The following is a 19,576-nucleotide window of genomic DNA, read 5'->3' as shown; positions in this document are numbered from 1 at the left end:
CGAGCATTCTTACTTTCTTGCAGATTGTCTGCATTTCTAGGCTGAGAGGTAAGGGACCCCTTTGATTGACTCTCTCTCATATTTATTTATGTTGTAGTGAAGTGTAGCCAAAGGGGTCTCTCCTTGTCATCTCCACATTTTCTGCTCTTGAAAGCTCATGTCTTTTTCACATTAAAGGAGAAGGAGCAATGTGTGGATATTCCTACAAGTATTAAGATTTTCTATGTCCTGCCCCTTCTAAATTTTTATCTGAGGGAGATGAATGAGAAGCCTGAAGCAAATAGGCTACTGTCTGTTCAGGGCCGGAAGAGGAAGAGGCTGAGAAGTCTTTAGGGGATGGCTAAAGCCACTGATCCATGTGAGGGAAAGAGTAATATGGGCCTAAAAAGATGATAGAAAGAAAAACTAACTATGTTGTATGCAAATCTTATGATATGCAAATATACCAATGGGTAGTACGAGCAGATGGAAACTTTGAACTGTAAAGGACTGGTCACATTTTGCAAATGGAGCTATTGGTGCAGGGAAACGTTGGAGAATGGACTGTTTACAGGTAAGCACCAAATCATCGTGCCTTTGTGCTGTTTTAGGACTAGAAGTTCTGTTAGCTACATCAGAACACTGCAGAAATCCCTCAATGGCCACCTACCATTCACCTGATACTACATCTAAGTCAATAAGCCTTGCTAAAGTGGCTTTGGACTTCAGCTGTTTTTCTTTGTGATATTGCTCAGGACTGCAGATCTGTACCAGGTTGTTCAGCGCTAGTAAAATTCCAGCTTGCAGACTGCTTCAATGCTCGTGTATTTTGCACTTGAAGACATGAGAGCTAGTGACTGTTAGCCACATTCCCAGCATAGCCCCAAGGAAAAAGGATTATAATTGCCCTGACTTTGACTTCAAATTTTGGAAAATGAAAGAATAAAAGTGCAGCGGAAGTTAACACAAAGTAGTACAGTGATGTTCCTCAACATCAAAGAAAAATACCATCTGTTTGAGCCACGTTTCAAGGGATATTTTTACAAGCACCTCAGGGTGTTCCCAGAAAACAGCAGGGAGCAATTATTTCTGTTAGATTTTAATGTTTTGCTCATCTATCTGACGGTGTAAGCCGCTGTATAGATTGTAGCATTCAGATAACTTCATTTATTACAAGCCATTTTCCATAAAACGGTTGATTTAAAAAAAAAAAGGGGTAGTTTTGCATGTTAGATTTTTCTTGTGAAATAATTAAAAGCACACATTTTTTCTAACTCTTCACCCACGCTGCACTATTAGTAGGATTTTTGTCATGGACAGGTTTGATCTTGCAGCCTAAGCATGACAGGCCAAATAATTAGGAAAATGCAACAAATGACCATACAGATACTGTGATATGTTAGGGAGGGCATTACGATAAACATGTGAATCCCCGTTTTGCAAGCTGTGCTTATGGCTTTCACAGTGATTTAAAATGCCCATTCAGTGGAGTTAGGTTCCTGTCTTTGTGAAGCTGTAAGGGTTGTCCGGGGAGCAATAAGCTTTGAATGACCCATCTGGGACCAATGTGATGACTGACACTGATGAAGACTTATGTTACATGAAGCTGGAGCCAGCTCTTCCAAGGTACTCTAGATGATGGATGCCCACAGAAAACAACCATTGAATTAATGCAACTGTAAGTTAAATTTGTAAATTAAATATGAAAAACCACCTCTTATTTTTTCTCATTACGTGCAGCAGTTTTGTGTCCTTTGAGAAGTCTGCTCTCTGCTGAGAGACCAATTATACTTGGTTTGATGCCAGTATTGGAAGGAAAGTGTTTTAGAAGATTACTCTTATTTGGGAGAAAACTTTAACACTTGGGGGGCTGAAATTCTTCTACTGGGTTTTTATTTTATTGGTTATCTAGCACAAGAGGGTTCAACACACTGTGCTGCAAAGTATCAAGAAATGTTTGAAGAGATATTCCACACGGCAGGGGGACTTCACCTACTAAGAAGTGAGCAGTACTCAGTCTACACCCACTAGCTTTATCTTTTCTTTCTGTTTTGTCTTGCTTTTTGTTTTCATCTTTGGTGGCAGATATTACTGTGACCCACAGAAATAATTTCCAGCTTGGATACTGTAGGGTGTAAAACCAGCTGGGCCATGTGTATTCCCAGCCAAAAACCTGCCACAGAAGAGCGTGGAGTTACATCAGAGGTAACAGTGACCTGCAAGACTTTGTTTCTGTAAACATGCCATCCTCACCAGGGTTACTGACTCCCAGAGGGCTCTCGTGCAAGTGGGGATTTCTTCTCTCTCAGAGCTTCCCTTTTCTGTGCTTTGTATGAGTGCTTTAGTGTTTCAAGGTATGCTGCTGTCTTTGTGAGGGGATCAGAACTTCCCTAGAATGAGATGGATCCCAAGAGAGAGACACCCAAGAAAAACAACACAGAGCATCTAATTGGTAAGCCTCATTTTTTGTGTGCGTTTGTGTTTTTCTCAGTAATAATCCAAAAGTACATCTGAACCCAGGCATTCATTGCAGGTCTCCCTTATATGTTGGAGATGAAAATTCAGAATCTGCTGCTGTAAGTGACATGACAAATTACCTCATACTGCCCTGCCAGAATGCTTCAGCATTTACCTTCCAGGATAATGACCTCAGGGACTAAAATGACCAAGTCAGCATACACATAGGGACAGAGTAGAAAGGGAAAAATAGGTGTAAGTGAAGAAAGGCAAAGTAATTTTTCAGCCCAAAAAGGACACTTAATGTGGTTGGGATTGTGTAACGAACACCTGGTACTCCCTTCAAGCAAGGGAGCTGATAGCAACTGGTATGGCTGGGCAAGGGCCTGCTGGTCAGACTGGGGTGCAAGAAGGAAATGCACAGGCAGGGGAAGCAGGGACATATGACCTAGGAAGAGCACAGGGATGCTGTCTGGGTGTGTAGGGATGGGGGCAGAAAAGCCAAGGCATGGATACAGCTGATCTTGGCAAGGGATGCAAAGAATGACAAGAAGGGAGTCTTTAGGTACGCTGGCAGAAAAGAAAGGCCAAGGAGAGCCTACCTACCCCCTCTGCTGGATGAGAAGGGCGAACCAATAACGACAGACATGGAGAAGGCTGAGGTACTCAGCAATTTCTTTGCCTCAGTCTTCACTGCCAGTCAGGCTTCCCAAGTCTTTCACTTCCCTGAGCCCATAGATGAGGGCTGGGGGAGCAAAGTCCCTCCTACTGTAAGTAAAGAGCAGGTTTGAGACCACCTGATGGAAGTGAACAGGTACAAGTCTATGGGGCCTGATGCTGTGCATCCCAGGGTCCTGAAGGAACTGGCTGATGGAGCTGCCAAGCCTCTCTCTGTCATACCTGAAAAGTCCTGGCAGTCAGGTGAAGTCCCTGGTGACTGGAAAAAGGTAAACATCACTCCCATTTTTAGAAATGGTTGAAAGGAGGACCCAGGGAACTACAGACTAGTGAGCCTCACCTCTGTGCCTGGCAAGATCATGGAAACGATCCTCCTGGAAGCAGTGTCAGGGCACATGCAAGACAAGGAGGTGATTCAGGACAGCCAGCACAGCTTCACCAAGGGCAAATCATGCCTGACCAATCTGGTGACTTTCTATGGCTGCATCAGTTGACAAGGGAAGACTGACCAATGTCATCTACCTGGATTTCTGCAAGGCCTTTGACACAGTCCCACATGACATCCTGGTCTTCAAATTGGAGAGATGTGTTTGATGGGTGGGCCATTCAGTGGATAAGGAATTGGCTTGAAGACCAAACCCAGAGAAGGGTGGTCAACAGCTCCATGTCCGGGTGGAGGCTGTTGATGAGTCGTGTCCCTCAGGGGTCTGTCTTGGACCAACATTTTTTAATATCTTTAACAATGGCATAGACAGCAGGATTGAATGCAACCCCCTCAAGTTTGCAGACAACATCAAGCTGAGTGGTGCAGTTGATACAACAGAAGGAAGGGATGTTCCAGGTGTGGCTTCACCAGGACTGAGTAGAGGGGGAGAATCGCCTCTCTTGACCTGCTGGCAACATTCCTTTGAATGCAGCTCAGAATGCAGCTTCTTGGCCACAAGGGCACATTGCTGGCTCATGGTCAGCCTGCTGTCCACCAGAACTGCCAGGTCTCTCTCTGCAGAGCTGCTCTCCAGTGGCTATGTCCCCAGCCTGTACCAGTGCTTGGGATTATTCCTAGGGGCAGGACCCTGCACTTGCCCTTTGTTGAACTTCATGAGGTTCCTCTCAGCCCAACCCTCCAGCCTGTTGAGGTCCCTCTGAATGGCAGCACAGCCCTCTGGGGTATCAGCCACTCCTCCGAGATTTGTGTCATCATCAAACTTGCACACAGTTCCATCATCCAGGTTGTTGAGTAAATTGAATAGCACTGGACACAGTACTGACCCCTGGGGAACACTGTTAGCTACAGGCCTCCAACTAGACTGCACACTACTGAGCACAACCCTCTGAGCTCTGCTATCCAGCCTGTTCTCAATCCACCTCACTGTCCGCAGTCCACAGTCATCCAGGCCACATTTCCAGAGCTTGTCTATGAGAGTATTATGGTAGGCAGTGTCAAAATCTTTGCTGGAGTCAAGGTAGACAACATCTACCACTCTCCCCTCATCTATTCAGCTAGTCATCCCCTCATAGAAGGTTATCAGATTGGTTAAGCATGACTTCCCCTTCGTGAATCCATGTTGACTACTCTTGATCACCTTCTTATCATCCAAATGCTTGGAGATAACCATCAGGATGAGCTGCTCCATCACCTTTCCAGGGATAGAGATGAGGCTGACTGGCCAGTAGTTGCCTGGGTTCTTCTTCTTGCATGACATTGGCTTCTTCCAGTCCTCAGGCACCTCTCCTGTTCTCCATGACCTTTCATTTTGCAGTGTATTGCACCTTTTAGTTTGCTATGGCCTCTAGACCTGAGGGAGGTTTTTGCTGGTTGTGACTACTATAGTCAATATATGGGGATGGCAAAATCAAGTCAGTCATATGTTGGGTAGTTGTTATTCTTCACAATTGTCTTTTTCTAGAAATCTTTATTTGTCTTGTGGCTAAATGGTTTGAAGTTTTGGTGTAATCAGAGTATATTTGTGATGTCCTTTGGAGATTAGGTCTGGATTCACTGTTAAGCAGGTGTATTTTCATTCACTGCTTTTCTCATTGGAATCTGCACTTTTAGCTCCCATCAGGATCTCCAGGACAGGTCTCACGAAGGAGTCAGTAGAACTTTGTCAAGGTTTAGACGTGTGCTTCTTACCCATAGTGGTGATACCTTGACCTTCCCCTTCTCAGACACTTACATATCTATCCACAGAGGCATTTGTTCTCTGCCAACCCCCTCCCCTCGTCTGTGTGTTGTGTTAGTCCTATTAGGATTGTGTCATTCCCATCTATCTTCACAGTGGTCTCAGGTGGGTGGTGGCAGATGATGCTACAATCTGAAATAAGCTTTTGAGGGCCATTCTTCATGGCCAAACTTGGCACTGGAGAAAAGGATTTTCAGGCATCTCTCTATGCTAATCGTTTAGGTGCAATGAAGAGGGAGAAAGCAGAGCGTTGTATGCTCATGATCAGACGTGAACACCCCTCCATAAGTTCCTTTGACCTTCTCTCCACTGATTAGAAGACACTTGACTGCTGGTACTGCAGGTACCTTTTGTAGCCTGTGCACCATTGCTGTAATGTGAAGAATGTCATGTGGTAAACAAGTACCAGTGAAAGTGTTAAAGCTTTTCACATAAAATTTTACAAGTCCTGCCTTCAAACACATCGCCTTGGGGTCTGCATGATAATTTACTCAGAGGAGCTCCTCAAACCATCCCTACCAGTGATTACAGAATAGCTGATGATTCCCCAACCAGGGATTTCAGATTATTTGTCAGAAAGGGTGAGGAGGAAAGCCAAGCTCCCAGTGCAGCAGTTCTGTGCCCAGCTCTCACAGCCAGCATTCAGAGAGAGGCCTCAAACTGGGCCATATCAGTCCCAAACTTAGTCATGAGTGATTAAACCCCTAGTGAGGACCTCAGAGGTGGGAAGGGAAAACCTGCAAGAAGCAAAGTGCTCAGTTGTAACATCCAGGTGTGCAGTTAGTGTGGCTTCCTTGCCAGAGCCTGTAAGGAGCTCTGTGTGGAGTTTCCTACAAGAGGCCAGCATTGCGGGAGGGGTGGTGTGTGTCTCCTGCAGGATCACCAGGGGTTTTCTGACAAACCTGTCAGTCCAGCTCCACTGCTCTGTTAACTTGTGCCCTGGGGATCCGGTAACCTCATGCTGTCTCACTGGTGATAAGTTTTTCTCTGAAAGTATAAAATAAAGCTTTTTTTTTTTTTTATTTTTTTTCCTTATTTATCAGTTTCTGTCATTACATGAATTTTATTTAATGTCAGAAATTCCCAATGCTCAGAAGACCTCTGAGCCTTTGTCTCCTCTTCTGCCTGTGATGAAGTGTGTTGGGAAGGGCTGAAGCATAGCCTGATGAGTTCAGCTTTGTTTCTGCTGATGGTCATGCCTGCAGGAGTCCTCTTCTCAATGGATGCCCAGCTGGCATCCCTGCTTCTTCTGCTTTTCTTGCACCTCTTCAATTCAAACACGTGTCTGCTTTCAGCAACATTCAGTTGACATTGCATCACTCAGTCCTTACAGCAGGACTGGCCTGTCCATTCCTCACCCTTTTCTCTGCCTCTTCTGTGAAGACCTCAGCAGCTCCAGCTGCTAATCTCTCTGAAGACCAGTAGCTCTTTGATCCCCTTTCCCCTACAAAAACCCTCCCAAACTTTTAGTACATGAACAACAACTCACCACTGCCTTCCCTTCAGGCACTAAGATAATTAAATTAATATTTTGGGATGGGAAGAGCTAAACACAGTGACAGAGCTACCCAAAGTACCTGGGTGTGCATTTTGACAAGCACTGATTCTGAATCTCATCTTTCAGTGGAAGAACTGGTCCATCAGTATTCCTCAAAGCTTCCATCTAAAGATAGCAGGACTTTCCCTCATTTTACTTACTACCTGCTTCATATAAATTAAATCTCTTGTCCCAGCCATGGCACACTGACATTGATTCATATCCATGGATATTCTACCTGATCATTTATTTCTTCAAGCTCCCAGCTTTGGCAATGCCTGTCGCTTTTCTGCCTTCTTTCCTGCTGCAAAACATGGTTTCTAAACCTTTTAATTTTTCATGCAGGAGGATGTTTGTGGTTTGGTGTTTTTGGTGAGTGTTGAGAGGGAGGAAATAGAGACCAAGTCTTTGTAGGCTTTGCAGATCATCATTATTTCAGTAGGTTAGATCTACTTCTCTTTGATAACTTTTTTTTCAGGATTTGCATTCATTGCTTTTTTTTTTCCCTATTCTTTTATAGCTGATAGGCGGGAAGGAATTGGTGTCTGTGGCTGGATCCTGGTTTCAATTTCTTTCCTGTTGGTGGTTATTACCTTTCCTTTTTCCATCTGGGCATGTATCAAGGTAAGCTAGTGGGATGTGAGGCACAGAAAGAACAATCTATTGCCATTATTGTTTGATCTAATTTTTTATTGATCTATTAAAGCACACATTAGCTTTTTGGAGATAATAAGGGCTTGTGGTCTGGGACCAAGAGATCCACGGACCTCCACTGACTTTCTGTAGCACCACAACTTACTCATTTGATTTCTTCCCATGTCAGCTTCCACAATCAGTTAAACTTCCTTGTCTTCCTTGCTTTACAACACATTGGGAGAATAAATCTAAAAATGTTTTTGAAGAAGTCATGTGATGCTGCCAGCAATAGTCATTAACATAGGTAATGAGAGAAAAAGGAGTCAAGTCCCAACAGTGAGGGACTATGCAGCCTAAGCCCACAGTCCCTTCAAGACGTGGGCATAATATGATTCGTTTAAAGCAGTTTTTAGAGGTGAATTACCAGGGTGATTGCTGTGAACCCCAGAACATGAGTCATCCTACTATCTGAAGTAGTTGAGTAGATTATCTGATGTGCGAGATATTTTATTCTGCCTACAGCTAGCTCCTCTGTGTGTAGCACTGATGTTGAAAGAGTTGTGGATAGCCTCGTTAAATCAGTGGCGTTTCTTGTATATTTGGTCTATTTTATGACTTATTCACACGGCCAAGGTCTGAGTTTTTTCCAGCAAAGGATGAGGTGAGAAAACATAAAAATGCTTTGTGACTTGCAGTTTTGTTAGTCTCTATATTAGCTGTATTTCTCACATAATATGGATGTCAAATATATATATATATTTAAAAATATATACTAGAATGGAGGAATAGGATTAGTTGTAAAATTCTAATTTTAAAATATTTTCCTAGGTTGTCAGAGAATATGAACGCGCTGTTGTATTTCGGCTGGGACGTATACTGCCTAAGAAATCAAAGGGACCAGGTGAATGCCTGCAGTTTTATTCTATTAAGATGCACTGTAACCGCACAGAGAACTGCAGAGGCCCATAAAACCTTCACAGCAGAAGGGAGGGTGAGAAGGTCCTCTGCTGCAGTTCCTTTGCCTGCAAGCTGGTTTATGTTTGTTTGTTATGTTATGTTTTCTGAATAGAAAGTAATGCCACCCAGTTATCACAGTACAACACAGAAGGTTAAAGACCTTCGGGTTTAAGCAAAGACAGAGTAATGGCTTTGCTGTTGCATATATGGGATGACAGAAGCTTCCATGCCGCAGGCACTGGTGGGTGACTGTAGAGCCTTCAGCTCTGCCACAGAATTTTTTTGGGGTGATCATGGCCACTCTCCTTATTCCTCACTTCCAAAGTTACTTTTTGTTGCCAGCTCTTTAGCTGTATTGTGCTCTGAAAATTGTGAATGTTTCAGCGCAGGAGCCTTCCCACACTCTGCACCCACACAGAGTCTGTTACAGTCACCTAAGATGAGGATACAAACTGCAAATACAACACAAAACCAACAACACCAAGTAATTACATACAATTACCACCTTTGTGCAGTGAAACTGGGCAAATTGGGAGTTGAAATAAAAGGAAAAAGTCCTTTTCAGATACTGTCTTTCCTCCTAAATAATAGCAATGTGGTCCAAAATACAGCTAGGGCAGATGCTGAACTCCTCTGCATGGCTCTGGGCACCTAAGCAAGGTGCAGAGGTTAAAAAAGTAGTGTCAAGTCTCCCACTTCACAGGATAGTTCAGATTTGAGGACAACGTTCCTAATATGAACTTCTACAGGTGGTAGAGGACTCTGGAGAAGGGAGGTGTCTTTCCTGGGGTTAAACACATTATACTGCAAATGAATTATGATTGAAAGAGAAGAAAATAAGCAAAGGCCTGGAAGGAATTTTTGCCAAAAGTCTCATGGCAGATTTGAAACCAGAATGGAAGTCTGTCCATTCCCTGCCCAGAGCTCTAAGCCATTAATGCCTGATAAGTTCACATCTTTGCAGATATCTGCATTCCCCTCTGTTGCTTGAAAATGCAGAACTTCTCTGCTGTCACCTCCTGCAACAGAAGGACAGCTGCAGTAATAAAGTGCTGCACGGCTCCCTGGCTCATTCCCCACCCTGTGGATATTTTCATCTGTTTGCATTGTGCTGGTACCTGGCTCTATACTCATCTCTCCAAAGCATTTCATCTAATTATTTTTATTTTTCAGGTTTGATCCTCATACTTCCATGTACAGATACGTTTATCAGGGTTGATCTTCGAACTGTTACCTGTAACATTCCTCCACAAGAGGTAACTATTCTCTAGCAGCCACCCAAAAGAGAAGTGAAACATGGAGCTGGTTTGTGGCACGATCAAAAATAGTGTGGGTGTTTTGTAGTCTTGCAGCTGTGAGCTGTCATATACTGTTTAGCTTATTTGCTGTATCTTCTGACTTCCAAACAGCTTACAAAACTTCTACTTATGAAAACCCACAGGTGAATCATTGCAGGCCAAGCAGACTCTTCTTGCTGATGTGTGAGATAAAAGATAAAGAAGGTGGGGTCGGAGCTCCAAATAGAAGATAGATGGGATGAGAGAAGAGAGGTTGCAGGGGTGGCTCCCCCAAAATAGAAGGCAGGAAGGAAAATGGTTGCAGTACTTGTGCTGTACAAGGTTTAGCAGCTTTTGGCAAGATTTCTGCAGCTGTTGGCAGAGTTTCTGTGGTGGGAAAAGGTGCTGAGGAGGGAAAAAACAGTATAGCATCATCAATGCTCAGCTGAGGCCAGCTGTCTGCTGAGGCACAGGGCATTTGCCTCTCCTTGCACTGGCAAAATGAAAAAAAACTCCTTTATGAACACTGAAATAGCTTTTGGAGTTTCTTTTCACTGATTTTTGCACTTTGATTTTCACCTTTGATTTAATTTGTATGTGTTTCTTACAAATACATTGCTTGGTTAAAGTTGCACTGGTCTTCCAAATGACATGCAATGTGTAAAACCAGTTCTGGCACTTTCTGCAAGAAATAGACAGGGTAAGCATTCTTTATTATTGCAGCAGAAATTCATGCAGGTGATGAGATTCACCTAGCTTTTAAAGTACTGTTTCAATAGTATGTGTAACATTTTGCCCTGGTTCAAACTGTTGCTGTTGCAAAAATGATTTTCTTGAAAAGGAAGAAACCAAAGAAAACAAAACAAATGCTTAATTTCCTTGAATTATCAGGCTCTCTTCATCACTTAAGGAAAAGGAATAACAATAATTCCCCTTCCTTGTCAAGGGGTGTGTTACTGGACCCTTCTGTAATTCTGCATGTTTCTACGATGCAGATTCTGACAAAAGATGCTGTTACCACCCAAGTGGATGGGGTGGTGTACTACAGGATCCACAGTGCAGTCAGCGCCGTTGCCAACGTCACTGATGTCCATGCAGCCACCTTCCTCCTGGCACAGACGACCCTGAGAAATGTGCTGGGTACAAAGAGCTTGGCTCAGCTCCTGGCTGGTCGAGAAGAGATTGCTCATGGTATCCAGGTAAATCCGGCTCGTGAATTCATTGGTAAGCAGGGAGATTTGTTCTGGGGAGTGGCAAATTAGAAACAATCTCCCTTATTTTCCTTAATAGTGATAGCAAAATTTTCCTGAATGGTCGTTTCAGTTATACTTCTCATTGCCTGAAGTAAGAAAGAATTAGTGAAAATGTATTTCCCCAGATTCCTGTAGAAGAATTATTTTCCATCAAAAAGCAGTGAAGCTGCTGAAATTATCCAGTGAGTTGAATAAATCAGCATAAGCAGACTTCGCTCAGAGATTGCTCAAGCAATGAGAAACACGTCAGCAATTTGTGGGAAGCTCTATCTGTAGCAGACCCTTGATTGAGGTTTAAATTGTTAGGTCTTGTGCCATAATGGCTACAAGTACAGAACTGAGGAGTTTGATGGTTATGGTGCTCCAACACAGATCCTGAGTGCTGCAGGGCTGTGACGTGTGAGTCACCAATATGTTTGTACAATGACAATTGCTCTCAGAAGTTGCTATTGTATTACTTTGTAAAAGAGAGAAGTTTGGTGTCTGCCTAAAGAAAGGGTGAGAATCATAGATTAGGGGGCAGGAGGGAGCCCCTACAAGAGCCCTACGTTAGAGAGAAACTTCAGGTACCAACCAGCTCCCTGTCTCAGACACAGGTGTTGATCAGGAGGAGTTTCATAAGGCAGAGATACCTGCCATGCTCACACCACCATGGGTACTAGCACCCCAGGAGGGCTCCATCTTCCTGCTGTGCAGGTCTGCCCTCTGCCTCTCCTGTCAAGGCAGCAGTAAATCACACTGTGTTCTCTCTCCAACCACTGTGTTCTTCATGCTGGTGCTTGTCTCTAAGGACATCCTCGACAGTGCCACGGAGCAGTGGGGAATCAAAGTGGCTCGTGTGGAGATCAAAGACATCAGGATTCCCGTGGCCATGCAGAGGACGATGGCAGCTGAAGCAGAAGCTGCACAAGAGGCAAGAGCTAAGGTGAGACCCATGGCTGTCTACTCACAGGCTACAATGTCCCACACCTTTGTCCTGGGCATCCAAGTGCATCTTTGTTTTCTCCTTGTTGTAAAGGTGACTTTTCCCTGCTATGGTCAGTGTTGCAATGCCATTTCCATTTCTCTTATGTTGCAGGTTGTGGCAGCAGAGGGAGAGAGGAATGCTTCTAAAGCCCTCAAGCAGGCCTCCGTGGTGCTGGCCAACTCCACAGCAGGTCTTCAGCTGCGCTACCTGCAAACTTTAACAACTTTGGCAGCAGAGAACAATTCCACCATCGTCTTCCCTCTCCCTGTTAATATGTTTGAAAATTTGGGACAGAAAAATAGAGGGGGATAGAGACTGTTCTTTGCTAGCTGCTTGGGCTGAGAGATTTAAAGGGTTTCTCAGCAAGCAAAGGGTTCCAGATTACCAAAGCTAGAGTAGAAATAGTTTAATAACCACACATAGTTCCCACACTAGGAGACTGCCTTTGAGCACTGAAGGTTGCAAAATACAGGCACCAAGCAGTTTCATCTTAGATTCATCTCCAGGTGAAATGGAAGAAAATATGTAAAATTTGTGTGAGACCTAATAAGAAATTTTAATGCTTTCACCACCTATTGCAAGTGCTTGGGCATAGCAATTATTTGATCTGTCTGCTAATTAAGAACCTATGGGCTCCTGATGAGATTACAAACCTGTTCCACACAGCAGAAGGGTCAGATACTGGTGTATTAATCAAGTCCTGTGGAGTGGAAAGAAGGATTTGGTCCCAACCTTAGTATTCTTAGTATTCTTTCATAACTGTCAACAGAATTACTGGATCATTGGTATGTCAGTGGAACAGCCTATTCTTTATCTTCTGTGAGTAAAAATTAGCAGTTGCTTTACTGACCTAAATGGGATTTTGCTGTATCACTGAAGTTTGTCTAAGCTTTGTAATGGGAAGAGAATATATGTCCACATATTGCAGTCACATTTCCTAAATTTGAAGACTGATGAAAACCTCAGGGAAAACAAATTATCCTATGTTAATTTAAGTGTCTCTCTTTCACCCATAAGAGGTTTCTTATTCTGCCTTGCAGATATCATAAAGTGGTAGTGCAGATTTTCATAAAATGAGCCTTCCCCACCCTCCACCCATGCAATTCCTTGCAGCTGAGTGGGGACATGGCTGATATCTGAGTTCAGCTATACTAGCTGAGTTTACAGCCTCCAAAAGCAGCTGGGCTGTGATTCTGTGGGCTGTTCACATTGCTGCCACCCAGCGAGGGGCTGTCTGTACTTGAATCTGAAGTCTCTTGTGGTATAGCTGCTCTGGTAGATGCAGCTGTGTAGTGTCTCGTCCACACAAGGCTCACTGCTGCCCCTCTATATGGTAAGGTCATTTGACTTCAAATTCATGAGAACAGCATGGATTTGCTAATTATATTGTTGATACAGGCCCATCTAATTTTGGCTGCAAGGTAGCACAAGTAGTCCAGGTGACAAATTTTTGCACTCAGTAACTGCTGGCACAAAGGCAGTGGTGTGAGCATCTGAGGATGGTGACCTGCTCAGCAAACACAGCTTTTCATTGCAGCTCTCTTCCCTGCTTCAGACATGACTGCCAAATGGCATTTTTGTTGGCAAAGATGTAAAACCTGCATTCACAAATCATTCTTCCTAACATTTGGCAGAGAGGTTCCTATCCTAAGAAAAGAGATGTTTTGAATTCGGGTGTTATTTTTCATTCTCAATTAGGTTGTCTTTTGTGGAAGCCTTTATAACTATGGCAGAAGAATTCCCCTGCCTCTCCCAGACAACTGTTTCATCTCCACTACAGAGCTGCTTTGCATAGCCACAGAAGCATCAGTGTGTTACAGAAATGCACCCACAGATTGCATCATTACTTTAAAGCAATGCAAATTAATTAAACTGTAGAAAGGAAAAGCTTGAAAGACATGTGACTGCAGACTGCAATTAGAAAATAACTCTGTGCCCTTGGTGAGCTATTCACTAGCCCGTGCAGGGCTCCAGGGTCAGGCACAGGGCACATCCAGCCCAGTCATCCGTCCCTGATGCTGAGCCAGTTCCTGCTTCAGAACTGTGTATGGGAATCCTGCTGTGGGTACAAGTGGGGTCACCTGTTCACCCACATGTGGTTCTACAATTAATATCAGAAATGAACTGATGTGCTGAAGTGTGAGTACTAGTATCCCTTTTCTTTCATCGTATCACAGGCTGTTCTTCGTAAACCCATGAATGCACAGTTTTCTTTTTGACCCATGAAATTTTTTTGGCCTCTTTATCATCCAGTGACAACATTTAGGGAAATTAATCATCTTTGCAAGCACAGTTGTCTGCTTAAAAAAAAAAAAAAAAAAAAAAAGGACTAATTTAATCCCCTGCAGGATAATTGCCCTATAATTGCCCTATTGAGTAATGGGTCAGGGAGACAGAAATTCCTTCTCCCTCTTCACCCATGTCAGGGACAAAAAACACAACAACCAGTAGAGTAACTGTAATTTTTGTTATATTAGCCTCGCACATACATCTACAGGAAGAAGTCCCACTCAACAAGTATGCCACTGGAAGAAGAACAGCTAGCAACAGAAGCAACTCTGCCATGTCTCAGGTGCCTCTTCAATGTACAGGATTTGCAAGAAAAAAATAGGAAGGAGCTGAGTTGCAGTAACACGGGTGGGATGTGAGGAGCGGAGCAATCTTTCAGAAGAGGCAGAGGTTGTCATGCTTGCTCATGAACTCCTGCAGGTGAGCACAGGCTTGCCGGTGCAGGGTGGTGCGGCACTCGCTGTCATCTGGAATTTTCTCTACCCAGGCTTGGGAGTCAAGGAAGTACTGCATCCTGAGTGCAAGAGGGAGGGATAAATGAGGTCAGTTATCACTGCTGACATGGAGCAACTAGAAAGCATAAACCTTGTGAGGCTGCCTCCCTCCACCGCGGTGCACTTAATTTAAGTGCACTTAACTTAAGCACTCGTATTGGTGGGACCTTTTAAGATTTTAGGAAGTGGCACTTACAATTTGGTTGACTGTGGTCTCCCTCCTTGAAGTTTCAAAGGCACTACCTTTCTCCACTTTTGTGCAGGGAAATCAAACATTTAAGATGTCTTCCTCACTAAAAGCTTAATAGAGGCAGACTAAATTCCTCCTCAGATAAATTCCCTTTTTCTTCACTCAAGTGTGAAAATGAGAAAGGAGAATAATGAGCTGCACTCACGACGTAGAAAACTTTGAGGGCTCCTTTTAGACATAGTCTCTAGTTTTGGGTGGCTCAGCTGTTCCTCACAGTTGCCCTTTTGATTATGGAGTGGTACACCACATTTTAGTAAAGGCAGCGGAGTTAGTCCCTGAGAAATCTGTCCCTCCTTTTGCTTTCTGGAGGCATTTTAATAGTTTGAGTACCATTTTGATTCGTGATAGCACTCTTGTGGCTCAGGAACTATGCACTTACTTGTCATTGCAATCAACAGTTTGCCCATCTTTCCCCATGAGAAGGTATCGTTTGCCAGGTACCATGTTTAGCCTGCAAGTGGAGCGTTTTAGGAACTGTCGGTGGGCACCCACTTGGATGCTTTCATCAGCAGCTGTGACATGAGAAGAGAAAAATCCATAAAATTTCATGATAAAGAGCAGAACTATAGCCCACAGGACACAAACCTTTGTGAGTATTTACTCCATTGCTAAGCCAAGATTATATCTCATTTGGGAGTAAATGGCCATGCTGTAGTAAGACATACTAACATTACCCAGCTAAAAGCAAGTCATTTTTTTCTTTGCTGGATGTCTTAAGCTCCTTAATAGTTATTGAAGCAGCTTTTGCTATAGAGATCTTTCAAATCTTATTGGGTTTCTTTAAATCTTAGAGATTGAAAAAAAAAAGTCAAAAGAAAAAAGAAAACATACTATATTTCAGATTGCTCAGGTTTATAGTGGTCTTAAAAGCTAGCAAACTAAATTCAAGTGACTTGTGGTTCAACAATGCAGCAGGTAGTTTTAAAAACTCACACTACTTAATGTGCTGAATTTCACTGATTTAACCCCTGTGCTGTTCCTCCTGAAGCTGTTCTATAGGACATGTACTTAGAGATCTCCACATTAAAATGCCTTAGAAGATTGTGGTCTGGATTCTGGCCCAGATGATTATTCTTTCAAGAGCTGCACAGCCCATTAGTGCAATGACACGAGAGCTGGAAAGATACTTATTCAACAAGCTAACATAGGTCATGAGGATACTGCATTTTTTGGCTAGAATACCAGCTTACAAAGTCCTTACAAAGTTCCCAAAGTTTTTTGAAAAACAAAACAAAACAAAATAAACAAAAAGAAGCAGATAACATCAGTACATTAATTTAGAATCATAGAATCATTAGGGTTGGAAGAGGCCTTCAAGATCATCTGGTCCAACCGTCACCCTACTGCCAATGTCACCCACTAAACCATCTCCCTAAGCACCACATGCAACCTTTCCTTGAACACTCCCAGGGACGGTGACTCTACCACCTCCCTGGGCAACCTGTCCCAGTGCCTGACTATTTCCCACATTCTCTCTAACCATAATGCAAAGCATCATGCACAATGGTGGTGACCAATCCAACGACAAAACAGATTAGATTGCAGGTAAAACAGAATCACAGAATCACAGAATTTCTAGGTTGGAAGAGACCTCAAGATCATCGAGTCCAACCTCTGACCTAACGCTAGCAGTCCCCACTAAACCATGTCCCTAAGCTCTACATCTAAACGTCTTTTGAAGACTTCCAGGGATGGTGACTCCACCACTTCCCTGGGCACCCTGTTCCAATGCCTCACAACCCTTTCAGTGAAGAAGTTCTTCCTAACATCTAACCTAAAACTCCCCTGGCTCAACTTAAGCCCATTCCCCCTCGTCCTGTCACCAGGCACGTGGGAGAACAGACCAACCCCCACCTCGCTACAGCCTCCCTTGAGGTACCTATAGAGAGCGATAAGGTCGCCCCTGAGCCTCCTCTTCTCCAGGCTGAACAAGCCCAGCTCCCTCAGCCGCTCCTCGTAGGACTTGTTCTCCAGGCCCCTCACCAGCTTCGTCGCCCTTCTCTGCACCCGCTCAAGCACCTCGATGTCCTTCTTGTAGCGAGGGGCCCAAAACTGAACACAGTACTCGAGGTGCGGCCTCACCAGAGCTGAGTACAGGGGGACGATCACCTCCCTAGCCCTGCTGGTCACACTGTTCCTGATACAAGCCAGGATGATGTTGGCCTTCTTGGCCACCTGAGCGCACTGCTGGCTCATATTCAGCAGACTATCCACCATCACTCCCAGGTCCTTCTCTGCCTGGCAGCTCTCCAACCATTCCTCTCCCAGCCTGTAGCTCTGCTTGGGGTTATTGCGCCCCAGGTGCAGGACCCGGCACTTGGCCTTGTTGAACTTCATGCAGTTGACCTCAGCCCATCGGTGCAGCCTATCCAGATCCTCCTGCAGAGCTTTCCTACCCTCAAGCAGATCGACACATGCGCATAGCTTGGTGTCATCTGCAAACTTACTGAGGGTGCACTCAATGCCCTCGTCCAGATCATCGATGCAGATATTAAAGAGGACTGGCCCCAGCACCGAACACTATCATCTATCAGCTAACAAACTTGTGCAGCCTCCTCTATCCAAAGTATTGTATTACAGGTATGAAAAGTTTAGTATTCAAAATGAAATCCTAGGAAGAGAATAAAACCCTGAAGAATAAAAAATATTTTAACACTAATAAGATTTCAGAGAATTTGACATAGAGCATTGAACTGTGAAACCTAGCACTAAGAATCATATCAATTTCCTAGTTAAAACTTGAATTAATTTTACATATGGTACTTATAGGCCAGAGAAAAGTCAGTTTTCAGTACTGTATGCTGTTTTACATTTGCATATTTCCAAAGAATAATTCAGTACTGTAGATTTTCTCATATTATGATCTTTCTGTTGTTCCTGTGCTACATGGCATACTGAATTTTCATTTTGTTCAAAGACCATAAAGGGATGCAAAGACGGATCAGAAATACTTGAGAAAATTATAATGTTTTGCCTCGGGTTCATTGTGTTTAAATTACCATGGTACTTCTCATTTTGTTTGCTTCACAAATGTCCTGACAGAATTCAGACTCTGAGGATCGTAGGCCTTTGAGCTGTTACTTTAACAGTTATGTAATTTGCAATTTTCAATCTCCAATTTAAAAACAAATAAACAAAAACTTTCCAAGCAGAATGTATGGAAAAATTACTTCAAGCTTTAGAAAGCATAATGGTAAACAAACAAACAAACAAACAAAAAACTAGAAAAAAAGAAAAAAAAAGATTCTGTGCTGTTGTGTATTTGCCATACTGTTCCCATAAAGGACTCAAAGGAAAGCATAAACATTAGTAATCTAAAACACATGCAGTTATTCTTTTAATAATCAAAATAATCCAGGGAGTGCTCCTTCTCTTTTGCTGACTCCAAAACACAAATGAGTTTTTCCATCTCTCTTCTAAAGCAACTTTTATCTGCAAGGATTCTTACTAAAATAATGCCCAGAGTCCAGAAAATGAGAATTCATGTGCTAATTCTCATCTGCCCTTGATGATGGCAACAAAGACAAGCCTCACTCAAAACAGTCAAAGAAAATACAGAATATAACAATTCTAATTCAGTGATGAGCTGATTTGGACACAACATCTTGCTTTTCCTTCATCATCATGGCTTAATGCCACTTCCCAGTCTTTCCCAACCCTGCTGAAAATCTTCATAACCCACTGATGCTCATAAGCTGCCTCATACCACACAAACCAAGGAGTATTTTAAAGAAGAAAGTGGGAATGTGAGAAGTCACCTCTTCTGTTCAATTTCAGATTCAAAGGAAATCTCTTTCAAGTGTCAAGAAGGAAAATCTTTCCAGCACTTGCCCATGAGTTGCAAGAACAAATGCAGTGAGACCCAGAACTCTAAGTGCTTTAGAGTCTGTAGGTATTGCAGGGGGATTAATTAAATTTTCCATCATGGTATTGTAAACTCCCCAAACCAGTGTTTTGATCACTAAATTATATTATGATGTCCCTGCATATGGAAAGCCCTGGGTATCACCAATGCTATCTCTGGACACATGAAGTATGGACCTGGTTTTCTGATAGTAACTGGATGTGGTGCACAGATCACATTGTGTGCTGTAAAGGACTGGATGATATCACCAACCCTCTGGGCAAAGATCAAGGAAGTGAAATAATAATTCTGTTCAAGGCAGTGAAGATTTTGAAACATTTAAAGTTGTTCTTTAAAGACAGTCTCTGTCTGCCAAACTCAAAACTGACAACCACATGATGGCTTGGTGGAATGAAGTCTGAGAAATCATCTGACAGCCTCCCCAGAAATAGTTTTGAAGAATATCAGTGTTCACTGATGATGCTGATAAAGTAGCATTCACACAGAGACAGCTGGGAAGGCACGTCTCCAAAAGGACATTTTCTGAGAGCTGTGTAAATATTTACACTGCAACCTAAGAAATGAAGAGAAAGGCTGCTTCTTTTGTTATCTCAATTATTAAATCAATGTCCTGGAGGTTTTTCTGTGTTCATTGGTTTCAAGTCATCCAATACTGGCAAGTTGCTGTGGACAAGTCTTAGCCTGTTCTGCGAGGGTTGCAAGTGCTTAGTGATCAACTGAGTAACAAACTGAGTACTTCAAGCATTCATCCCAT

General features: G+C 43.2%; 2 protein-coding genes across 2 annotated transcripts in view; one reads left to right on the top strand and one right to left on the bottom strand.

The window, feature by feature from the left end:
- Positions 1 to 2,379: 2,379 nt before the first annotated feature.
- STOML3 (stomatin like 3) lies at positions 2,380 to 12,236 on the top strand (the record flags this gene model as incomplete). Its single annotated transcript, XM_084285880.1, has 7 exons — positions 2,380 to 2,431; positions 7,355 to 7,458; positions 8,299 to 8,371; positions 9,601 to 9,683; positions 10,700 to 10,903; positions 11,748 to 11,882; positions 12,036 to 12,236. 7 exons carry the CDS (start codon positions 2,380 to 2,382, stop codon positions 12,234 to 12,236), a joined length of 852 nt encoding a protein of 283 aa, XP_084142006.1.
- Positions 12,237 to 14,588: 2,352 nt separating this feature from the next.
- Positions 14,589 to 19,576, bottom strand: part of LOC311207332 (complement C4-A-like) — a gene marked incomplete at its 3' end in the record, with an annotated part of 45,796 nt that continues 40,808 nt past the window's right edge. Inside the window, exons 40-41 of the mRNA XM_084283329.1 lie at positions 15,337 to 15,469; positions 14,589 to 14,727 (exon numbers count right to left, since the gene is read on the bottom strand). Of these exons, the coding sequence (XP_084139455.1) occupies positions 14,589 to 14,727; positions 15,337 to 15,469 (272 nt within the window). The remainder of the gene's footprint in view (positions 14,728 to 15,336; positions 15,470 to 19,576) is intronic.

This window comes from Netta rufina (genome assembly GCF_964035555.1).
Source record: "Netta rufina genome assembly, chromosome: 1".
NCBI classification, from domain to species: Eukaryota; Metazoa; Chordata; class Aves; order Anseriformes; family Anatidae; genus Netta; species Netta rufina.
The sequence above is the reverse complement of the archived record's forward strand: the minus strand, read 5'-3'. Positions and strand labels throughout refer to the sequence as shown.